Source organism: Bactrocera oleae, chromosome 5 (assembly GCF_042242935.1).
Source record: "Bactrocera oleae isolate idBacOlea1 chromosome 5, idBacOlea1, whole genome shotgun sequence".
In the NCBI taxonomy this organism is placed as follows: domain Eukaryota; kingdom Metazoa; phylum Arthropoda; class Insecta; order Diptera; family Tephritidae; genus Bactrocera; species Bactrocera oleae.
The window spans coordinates 65,966,000-65,978,246 of record NC_091539.1 but is presented as its reverse complement, the minus strand read 5'-3'; the positions used below and the strand labels follow the sequence as shown (position 1 = coordinate 65,978,246).

General features: G+C 31.3%; 1 protein-coding gene across 2 annotated transcripts; it reads left to right on the top strand.

Moving 5' to 3' along the window:
* The first annotated feature begins 286 nt into the window (after positions 1 to 286).
* On the top strand, positions 287 to 8,809 carry LOC106623554 (trypsin I-P1). Of its 2 annotated transcripts, none has more exons than XM_014243107.3 (4): positions 287 to 520; positions 6,412 to 6,616; positions 6,764 to 7,082; positions 7,968 to 8,809. In XM_014243107.3, exons 1-4 carry the CDS (start codon positions 445 to 447, stop codon positions 8,355 to 8,357), a joined length of 990 nt encoding a protein of 329 aa, XP_014098582.3. In that variant the 5' UTR covers positions 287 to 444; the 3' UTR covers positions 8,358 to 8,809. The 2 variants fall into 2 exon arrangements, with proteins under 2 accessions (XP_014098582.3, XP_036222522.2); XM_036366629.2 differs by lacking the exon at positions 287 to 520 and adding an exon at positions 593 to 712.
* The last annotated feature ends 3,438 nt before the right edge of the window (positions 8,810 to 12,247 follow it).

Here is a 12,247-nt window from a genome sequence, read left to right as displayed (position 1 = left end):
AACATACTAACCAAGAGCCAATCTGCTAGAACTCTAAATTTTAGCGCGTAGCTGAAGATAGTGACTACAAAGTCCGCCTTGGCCACTTGCTAAAATTCATCTAGAACCGTCCCTGTATATAAACAGTACGCACAGAGCCACAAACACACTTTATTTACATACAAATCCAGAGTATGTACACATATATACACACACATATAGACAACTTAGATGCAAACCATCAACGAATGCCGTTGCCGCCGTTGCCGCCGTTGCCGCCGTCGTTGTTGTCATTCTCATTTTCATTTGTTGCTGCTAGTTTTTAGAAGTCAATCGAGAATTGTCGACGCTACCAGGCGGAACATCAACCGAGTTTGTGCTCTCATAGGTGAAAAAGGAAGTGTTTTGTTAATAAAGGTGAACTTATTGAACTCCGTGTGCAACTACCGAAGGCAGCCTGGGAAAATGCATCGCAACGAAAGTTTAAACAAACTGATGAAAGTCTTCATTTTGGCATTTTTTTGCAATGAAATGCACTCGAGTAAGTAAAAAATGCAAAAGCAACAACAACAAAGTAAATGTGCATATGTTTCTGTTAAATAAAACAAAAAAAAAACGCTGGTATTTCTGTTTGCCAAGCATTTGTGCACAAGTGGTTTTCTTAAAGTGGCGATCAGAAATTGAAGTGCCAGCTAATGCCAAACGGCAACAGCGGATTTAATGGAAAAACAGAGTAAATCAATAAAATTAGCTTGAGTGGGTGATTGTGCTTAGAACAAGGGTTAATAGCCGAATTTTATTTAAATTGTTGTTTGTATTTTTTTTTATTGATGAAGTGTAAGGTTACTGTGGTTATAAGCATTTGATTTCAGCTATTTTTATGCCACACGCCAATATTTGATGCGCGTTGTGCCGATTTTGCATAAATCGACTGAATATGAAAAAGTGCTTAAGTAGAGATTTGCTAGTTTTTAGATAATAATTTTTTTTAAATTTGATTTGAGGAGCATAATAATAGTAATATAGTTAATTTTTTTATAAAGAATCGAAATTTTTGGCAGAAAATTTTCGTTAAGATATCTAGTGTATTTAGAGTTTTTTCTATGTGCATTTATCTGTACCTAATTTTTTGAAATTAAGTGCTTTTCTTTTTCAGAGAGATTTTCATACATGTTCTTAAATGCAAAACAATAAAATTTATTTTGAGTTATTTTTTCGATGTGATTTTTTTAGTCTGAATTTTTGAAACCATGTGAACTTTCTAGTCCTTATTTTTGAAATTAAGTGGTTTTCGAGCATAATAATGTCGACGTATAATTTCAGTTTGCCTATATATTTTGCAATTCAATTTGAAAAATTTTGAAAAACTACAAAAATTTAGGTTTGCTTGCAGTTAAAGTTTATTATAAATATGTTTATGTGACAATATAATATAACTTTCGTCAGAGGCGATTTATGCAGTTTTCGTTTTTACTATTTAGGTTTTAGGCAATAAGCTTTTACAGTTTGGGAAAAAAAATCTAAACAAAATTTTCATATGAGAAAAAACAAAAGAAAATATTGGCAGTTTAAAGAACCACTTTTACATTTCTTCGAAACTAGTTTGAAATGTGATGCTTATTAGTCAAACGATGGCTTTTTTCCATACAAGAAAATGTTAGTTTTTAAATGATCAGCAATAGAACAATATGCTACTAAAATAGACACAAACAAATTTGGTTAGATTGTAACAAAAACAAAGTAGTGATGTTTGAGTTTGAAAAAGTGAGATATGAAAGAAAAATTCCCTGAATACAGTATAATAAGCTTAAAAAAAAAATATTAAATTAAAAACAAATTTTAATTTTTAAAATGACAAACTTACACTTGCATATAATCTGTTCACATAATTGCATTAATTTAAGTTTAAACCAAGTAAAGCCATTTCAGTCGCTTTTGGTACAGTTTTAATACTTTTCGGACTAGTTCACGTTGTTATAAAAACTTGACTAGTGCGCGGCTTTACTGCGTGGTTTAAATTACTTATATATTTCATTTAAGGCCTCACTTGCTAAAGTGTATGCGCTATATGTATTATATATATGCACAAATATATTTTTATACGTTTTAAAATCATAATTGTGCAAAATTAAAAACAAAGGGTTATAGTTTATGTAAATTGGTCTATAATTGCGTTGTAAGAGCTCTCTGCGTGTATATAAATATTTTCAATTATAAATAAATTTGTTGTATATTAAGTGAGTGTCAATAAGGCGGCCCATTAATGTATAAGCAATACTTTAAAATTCGTTTTCTTTAAGCTCTATCACCACAAACCGAAAAAAATCTGCCTTTCACAGCCAAAAAAAACACACATAAGCACTGTTTGGAGATGTTTGAGGTTTGTTAGAGGGGGGTCAATGTGCGATCATATGAGAGACCAACTCCATTAAAATATATATTTTATGTGATTTTTTTTAAATATAATTAACAAAATTTAATTAGTAATTATTGCCGTTAAAAAAAATTAAAAATGTTATTATAAAAAACTTACCGATGATCAAAAAAAAAAAAAAACAAGAACAAACGTCAATTTCGGTTGCACTGAAGCAATAATACCCTACACATGTGCATTTCTTATAGCATAAATGGGTATATAAAGATCTTATCTTGATATTGAAAGATCATTTTGAACCATAGCTCGGAGCTAGTAGTCCGATCTGAATAAAATATTCGGAGATTGTAGCACAATCTTTGACAAATCTAGCGAAGAAATCACATCAAAAATAGTTAATGTATATACAGATGTGCAGACGGACATGGCTAAATCAACTACCCTCGTAACGCTGTTTATTTATATATACATACATTAAAAAGGATCTCCGTCGTCTCCTTCTGGGAGTTACAAACTTCGTGGCAAACTTAATTTATAATCTGTAACCATTGTTCATGTTACAAATATATATAAAATATAAAAAAAATTGAAAAAAAATTATTTCTATTATTTTTTTTTATCAGTGTTACTAAATTTAATGTTAAATACACGTGTTGTGAAAAGCTGACCTTAAAACATTGCACTTTCATATAAAAAAATTAAATTATGCCCTCATAGAGGCGATTTGTCTAAACTCTTTCTCGCTTTGTTTAATACTCAGAATGTGGTTTTTAGGCTTTGCTCTACAACGCTTATACATATGTATAAATTTTTTTCAACATTCGTGAGAACTAATTAAATTTCGCGGTCAAAAACATAAATTATTTTCATACCTACTTGTGTGATAATTATAGTAGTGCTATCCGATTACATTGCAATATAGCGCGTGCTACTTACCTAAGAAATATATGTATTAGGTGTGATATTTTGGTTGCAAAGTTCATGAAAAATACAATCGTTTAGAAGAAAAAAACTGCAATATTTAATTATGAACTTTTTTCTTACTTTAAATATTGTTATATTTATGTACATAATATGTACAAATAGATTTGCTGTAAAAACTAACTGAAAAATGTATTTAAATAATAAACAAATCTTATAGTCAATTTAAACTATAACTACTAACCGTTTCTAGAGCTCAACGAATGTAAAAGTCACCCTGTAGGAAAATGTCAGTACTTTTTTTTTAAAATTCGCTATGTTATAGAAATTTTAGTTTATATTTATAAAACTTTGGTATAGTAGTTATTGTACCAAGAATACCCTATATATAACTGCACTGCGTGATCAGTTGAGTCGATTCAGCCATGCCTCTATGTTGCAATCTCCGAATAAAATGTTTAGATCGGACTACTATAGCATAGTGCTGCCATACAAACTGACATATGAAAAGCAAGATAGAGATCTTTTATAACCTTTTATGCTATAGGAAATGCACCTGTGAATGGTATTATAGCTTCGGTACAACCAGGGTTAACTTTTTTGCTTGTTTTTCATTTGATTCTATAATTAGTAAATAAATAAAAAAATTTTTTTTTTTGTAAAAATCGCATATAATGCAACATGGGTTCTTATCAATATTTTGGTTATCAGATTAAGGTCAAGGTTAGCTGTACGCTTGATCTCGCTCAATCATGAAAACATATGAAAAATATTAAGACGAAATTCTACATTTCATTATTTTAATGTATTGAAGCAATGTAGAGAGTTTCCAAATCAATTTTGATTGCATATATGTATGCACATATATGCTTATATTTTCTCTATTAACTGCGGCCATGTTATTTATCTTGCCATAAATTTAAAAGCCTATAAAATGTTGCTTTGCCAATTTTATTGGTGTTTGTTTTCGCTACTGAGTTCAAAGCTTCACTTTGTTTCAGGCCTAAGTGGTTTCAAGTCTACGCTCACTAATGTTTGTTACAGTTGATGGAGTGTTTCATGCTTAAACATAATGACACACCTTTTTCGCAAATATGAAGTTATGAGCATGTGAAATATTCTTCACATCACTAGCACTACATTTATTGAATTATTTGTTTATAACTCTACTTATCAAGTTTATTATCAAGGTAAAATGTTTCGAAAGAAATGCCCTAAAAGTCTAAAATAGCTAAAGCTAAATTTATTCGTGCTATAAACAAAGTTTAATAGAGTGCGTATACTATAAATATTAAGGATGCCCTAATATGCGTTATGCAAAATTATAATACAAAATAATTTTGTATCACCTTTACTGCACAGGAAAGTTTCAAGAGTTAACAAAACTAGTTTTGAAAACGCTAAAATTTTTGGAAACTTGGTTTTATATTTATTTGGAATGAAAATAGTATGTTTTTAAATCAATACAAAAACCTTAAATGCGGTTTTCAAATGCTTAAAACTCAAATTCTCAGAAAATTATCCATAATGAGCGCTTTAAATTAGGTTTTTAAGTCCTTAAAATAAAAATTTCTGAAGTAGTTAACCTTAATCTAATCTTAGTTATGTAAAGAGTATTTTATGTTTGGAAATATTTTGTTATATATCAAATAACTCTTATATCAGAGATTGGATTTAAAAATAACGGAAAAAAGGTATGAATAGAAATCATGTCATAAAAATATCGAAGAGACACACCTATGTACATTTTCTGACAGCCAAAAAAAATGTGGATTTTTGGGTAGTAAAAAAAAAGCTACTCCATCAAGTTTTTCAAATTTTGAGCTTTTAAGTATGCATAGTAAAATTTTTATCGAAAAAATTAAAATTTTTCAAGTTACACGCGATCTTTGACCGTTCCAAAAAGGGTCCTTACTGCAACAGTGATTTCAACCATTGCCGTGCTTGAAACCAAAAACAAAAAAAAACAAGAAAAATCGTTAACTACGGCTGCACCGAAACCAAAGTACCATACACAAATTATAAAATTCCAAAGGAGAACTTGATTTTCAGCGGTGAGCGATTTTAGCGATTTGAAACTTCTTGGCGAGAAAAGGACGTACGCAAAATTTCGAACCGATATCTCAAAAAGTTAACTAAGTAAATCGCCTCAGCTCGTCATGCTGGTCATTGATATATATATTTTTTAGTGTCTCCGAGCTTTCCTTCTGGGTGTTACAAGTTTTCTGGCAAACTAATTACAGGTCAGGTTAAAAAATGATAAATCATTATATGGATTAACGAGTAAACACTGCAGCGATTTCTAAACATTGTGTCGCGTTTAAATACAAACTGATTAAGGCTGTAACTCAAAAACTATTTGAGATATCTTTTTTAAATTTTAGTACGTTATTTTTCAAGGTATAAATTTTATATTTCACATGAGATGAAAATCTAAAAAATTTTTTTATAGACATTTTATTATACTATTCAAAAAATTTACGAAAAGTAGTATATGTAAATCACTAATTGACTTTTAGAAAAAAAATCTCAAATAGAGAAAATTACGAACTACCCTAATGTTGTAGATTTATAAACAACATCGTATCAATGCAAAAGTTTGCATGCAGATAAGCAAAAAGCATGTCACGGAGCCACATACTAACTAATTGCATGTATGTATGTATGTATTTAAATATAGTATATATGTATGTGTATAAAAAAAATATATACATATGTATATACAAATTATGAGTTGGTAACTACTTTGAGCCAACTGCTTAAGTAAATCCCCCAATAATTCATCAAGTTTATCAGTAATTTTTTAAAACGCAAGCAATGAAATCGATTATCATATCGGTTACGGAAATTTTCGAATAAATAGTAACGAGTATGTATGAACGTAACGGTATAGCGCCGCAAAATAGTACGAATTCATTTGTCAGTGTGCGACACGTGCTGCTTGTTAACTGTTTAACGGCATTTACGTGCCCCGAGCAATGTTGAAAAACTCTGGTTTATGAGCACAAAATTAGAATATGCGCCGTAAATTGTGTCATTAAATTTAATGTTAAGCTTAACTAATTCGACTTTCGTAATGAGATTTAGCTAGTTTTTATTTATTTCTCATCTTCTTCTTCTAATTATCTGCCGTACAGGCTTCACGCAGTCCAATGCCGCCGAACACCCCTTCAACGTCTACCCCAGCAGCATAAACGGCAGCGAGGCAACATTGGAGCATGCGCAGTATCAAGCCTCCATCCGTTTGGCTATCGAAGATTACATGTTTGGCGAGGGACACATTTGCGGCGGCGCAGTGATAGCACCGTCTGTGGTGCTAACCGTAGCGCATTGTGTACACAAGTAAGTGCACGCGACGAGCGCATGCCATCGTGGAAATATACGACAGCTCTTATCTGTCGATTGCTCATAAACTATTTCAATATTTATCTAAATACAAGAATGTATGTATGCATATGTACTTATGTTGTGTTTATTGCATTTCTGCAGCTACCAGACGCAGACGTCGCGTCACCCGGCTGAATTGAAAGTGGTCATGGGCACACTGAATCGTTATCAACGCGACGAACATACGCTTGTCTACGGCGTGACCCACGTACATCGGCCACACTCGTTCAACGCACACACCTTGCGCGATAATATAGCGATCATAATGTTGGAACGTGACATTCCACTCGCACATCCCACCGTGAAACCGATTACTCTGAGTTTGACGGCCTTAAGTGACGCGAAGACGCAGGAAATGCTTGCCGACAATGCAGCGAAACAGCATAAGTACGTGGTGACTAGCTGGCTGGTAACAAAAGAGGTGTGTATACTTTTATATGCCGAAAGGCTTTAGCTTGTAACATAAACCCTAACCTTGAAAAGCGCGGCGCTTAAGTTTCCTTAATAATGGCGAAAATAGTTAGAGTGTACATGATTAGGTTAGGTTAAGTTAAAAAGGACAATCCTGTTACAAACGCCAGCAGAGATCTCAGACTTGCAAAAGCAATCAAATGGAAAAGAAAGTGCTTGGATGTTTCTACCTCCTCACCTTCTCCTCCCTAAAACTTTGACAATTTGCGTCCGATAAGATATTTAGCCTTATTGAACAATGTCCAATAAGAATCCCCATGATGGCGGCAAGACGAACTTTGCTGAGAGCAAGTAGTCCAGAGAATCTCCTGCGTTGTACTCTAGGTCAGAAGGATCTCGCAGTCGCACTGCAGCTGGTCATCAACCAACGTCTGCTAAGTTCACACGAAGTCCATAGATCTAGTGCTAGAACGCAGGAGGACAACGGAGATCTAGCTCGTTTCCACTTCCACGTAAGTGATGCAAGGGTGCCGCCACTTGCGAGCTCATAAGCTTTGCCGTTTCCAGCATTAGAAAATATTAAAAAAAAAAAAGATTTTAATGAATTTACCGGAGCCAGGGTCCTTGATTATAAATTTGCTAGGGTCCAAGTCCCTAAAGTTTTGAGATATCGACGGATTTATTTCGAAGGTTCAATAAAGAAAAACTACTTCTTCATTTGAACTTCCTGACATGTAACTAGAGGTCAGCAGTTAACATTCGTATCTCCAGTAAATTAATTGATTCCGAAAAAACTTTCAACCACGTCAATGAGCCTGCAATGACTATTTCCAATATTTGACTGACGCTTTTGAAGACTGTTGATTGAGTACTAATTTTCACTACTTCCTTTCAGCACATACCCTATACCCAATTGATGTCATTGAATGCCACTCAGCTGAGCGATCAGCAATGTGCGGATAAATATGGACATATCTATGGACCAGATATGGTGTGTGTCGGTTATCTGGGAGCACAGCAGCGGGAGACTGCCTGCAAACAAGACGCTGGCGCACCGCTGGTGGAAAATAATCAACTGCTGGCGCTTACTGCTAAACAAAGCGTCGATTGTAAGACATGCTCAGAACCAGCGCTTTTCGTCGATGTCAGTCATCATGCCAACTGGATTTTGGAGATAATCGGCGATGGCACAAATCGCAATAGTTCCATTTGGGGTACGCTGTTCTTCTTAATATTCACAATTTGGACAGCGCGACGCACGAAATACTTCAAGCTTTGGCTTTAAGCCTAAACTGTATGGAGCAATTTTAATTTTAACCGTATTCCTTAGTGAATACAATAATTTAGAATTGAATGAATTAAGGCTGAACTTTTTCAAGAAACATTTTTTTTTATATGTATATGTATATAGATTTTGTTGTTATATATAAATTGCATTCCACAATTGTAGATGAATTGGAGAAGTGTATATATACAGTGGGAACGAACCTAAATAACCTCAAAATACATAGTTCTAAGATTAAACAATAAAGCTGGATTTATTAGATAATTAATATTATAATTGTTGCATTTGTGGTAGTTTTAGTAAACGAGTTATTATGAAATATTTTTTTGTAAACATAAATAGAAAAAAATTATACCAGAATTAATTAAACAATTTGTTAGTAAAATAAATGAGAATTTGATTGAAAAAGAACGACTTTTTCCAATACAAATATGTTTGACTATAAAAAATAATTGTTTCCTCCTAAGAAATGTGATAATATTTGTTTTTTGCAAAAAGCTGTAAATAAGATTTTGATTCTATCTTATTATCAGTAACTGTATATCCCAATTTAAGTTTATTTCCGCTAAGCATTTTTATCAGAAGTGAAGCAACTCTCAATAATTAATTTGTTTGATAAAAAAATTCAATGAATTATTCTGATAACTTTATTGCGCTACTTAAACGGTTGATTCTATTGTACTGATCTTTTTAATAATAACTTTTTTTAATTGAAAAAAGTGGCAACACTCCTCCAAATATCACCAATTAAAAACGTTTTACCCTTTTTGAAAATACGTATAAAAATGTACTTCTTGAATAATTTAAATAAATTTATGTTTTAAATAGGTGGCAACCATTTTAGATTTATTTCGACTGTAAACCTCTTAAAAGGCTTTGTTGCATACTCACGTGGGAAATTTTCGATTATGTCAGAAATTTTTTAAATTCATTTTTTAAAGTTGACAACTTTCTTCAATAATTATTTTCTTATGTGAGCTTTATTCAATCCAAAAAAATAACATAAATTGAAGTTGTGTTGTATGTTTCTCATTTAATTTTCAATACACTGAACAAGGTATATTAAGTTTGCCACGAACATTGCAACATCCAGATGGAAACCTCGGAGACCTTATAAAATATGTATAGGTATAAGTTGCACATTTAACGCTAAAATATCTAAAAAAAACTTTCAGTTTGTATCACTATAACATATAGCTACCATACGAACTTATTGATCAAAATCAAGCTGTTATATAGAAACTTTTTATTTGCGAAGGTTATTCCAGTTTTGGTGCAACCGAAGTTAACTTTTTTTCCTTCTTTTTAATTGAAACAGGTAGCAAGTTTGTAACTTTGAATAATTCGAGTACCTTGCAAAATTTTCTACAATACATATTTTTTTAATTTGCTCTGCCATCATGTGTGGAGAAAACAAAATAAAACACTGTAGTCACAATATTCAGCCTAAAAGTATGTTTCGAAATATTTACTTCGTGAACACTTAGAGGAATTTACATATGTACATACAATATGTATGTATAAACGAATAATAGTTTTTTCAATTTAATAACTTTGAAGAAGAACAAATTGCCTGCAATAAAGGCTTCATGGTTACAGGAAGTGTTGAATTAATTTTTTTTTCATATTTCGCTAGATTATTCTTACCTTAAAAAAGTGCATACAAATTTTTCTTTTCTCAAAATTACGTTTTCCATATTTGATTGAGATAAAAATGATTGGATCACTAATAATTTTTCATAAAGTTTTCCATACAATGACCTACCACTTTTTGACCTGCTCAAAAAACGAAAATTTTGGGTCAAATTACATTTTATTTAAAAAGTGCCGCCATTTTGTCAATTTACGGATAATTTCTTATAGAGATCGCGTGTAATTCGAAAAATACAAAAATTTTATCCTAAAAATATTTTACTGTGTTGTTTTTAAATATGTATAAACCAGCTCTTAAAATTTAACAACTTAATTAATTTAACAATTGATAAAGTTGTCTTTTGTTTTAACGTCAAATTGCCTTTTTTAGGCTGTCAAACTCAGTGTGCCCCTTAAATACCCATGAGAGCTTAGTAAGAACAACAAAAAATTTAAAAAAATGTTCCCATAAAATTATGGTAACCTGCAGCTCCATGGAAGAGAGTCATATACATACATATGTACTAGCCTAAATAAGTACATTAGCCATCTGTTTACTTCCAAGGTTTTGGTAGACACAAATTCACGACTAACTTCCACTTTTGGTTTTCCGCCATCAGATTTTACTAAATTTTAGCTTTTTCTTATTAAATATACTCATAAAAGGTGACTAACATAATATTATAATGCATATTTACACTCATACAAGCATAACAAATATATTACATTTGGTAATTAAGCGAGAAAAATGCTGCAAGGAACGACACGATTTTCACTTGTTAATGTCAAATTTTATTATTGACTTAAACTTTGCCATACTTTCAGAGATAAATACTTGTATATTACTGCAATATAAGAGTACCCAATAGGAAAATTGTTGTTCTGTTATATAATACATATCGATACGAAATTTCGAAGCGATACATCATTAGGTACGGTCGATCTAATCGGAGAACGTCTGCAACGAAATCGCGAGACGTTCCAAATCTCTTTCACAATAAATAGAAAAATAATTTTTTATTGATCAATTTTAAAATTTTAAAAAAATTTGTATATCAAATTATATGATAAGGGATCACTACAAAGGGAGAGCGCGCAATCGTTTACAGTTGAAAATAAAATTGTGTAAGGTTGCCAAGTGTTTGAAAAATGTTATTTCCTGTTTGAAACATAGGCATATGTATGTATATACAGAAAATTTATAACATCATTTTTTTTTCGAGAAAATTAGAAGTATTAGATAAGCATAGTCTCAAAATGATCGGCACCTAGATCGGTTGAGGAAAGCATGCCGGATTGGGAAATATGAATAAAGTAACGAGCATTATAACAGTATCTTATTATATAATATTTATTATCGAAACCAATAATATACTACAAAATCTTAAATATTTTTATGTCTCAATGTCTCCTATCAATTCACTCAAAACTCCGAATATTGCCTTCATTCCTTTAATAGCTGATTTTTGAACTTAATTTAATTATTTTTGTATTCAATAAATTAGAAGTGATTTTTATAAATAAATGATTTTTAAAGAGTGTTCAATTATTGAAATTAATTTTCTCTTGATTATATTCACAAACAAATACAATTGCGTTATACATTAGATAGTAATAATAAATCTTAATTATGTTTCACATAAGAGAGTGAGTAAGAGTAAACTCTTACTCTTAAATTAATGTTCTATGCCTTTTTTCTTTTAACTGATTTTCGCCTTTAATGCTGGGTGAAATGACTAAAATTTTTCCTACTGGGTATAATATTTCATACAAACATATATACATGCGCACATATACAGACATTCATACTTATATTTATGTTGGCAGCATGTTACGTGTTAATTACCCATTAACATGACCATAATTATGGTCAAAAACAATTATTTTAACAAGGTATGTATATTGGCAGGCAAGCTCACATACCTGCATATACTTCTATGCATACATAGATAGATATGTATATATGCATGTTATGTACACTTGTAGTTACTGCAAAAGTGTTTATATGAAAATTCATCTTTGATGTATCTGTGTGTATTGAGTCACGAAAAAACATTTTATGTAAAAATATAAAAATAAATGTAAACATATACATACATATATATATATAAATATATGTTAAATATATGTTTGTCAGCTACTTTTGCGTAATTGCCGAAAATTGCATTCATTTTTATGGCTAATAAAATTTGAACATTGCATTTGGCACCCGACAGAAATAATTGAGATTTTCCACGCACTCTTGTAATTCGAGGTTA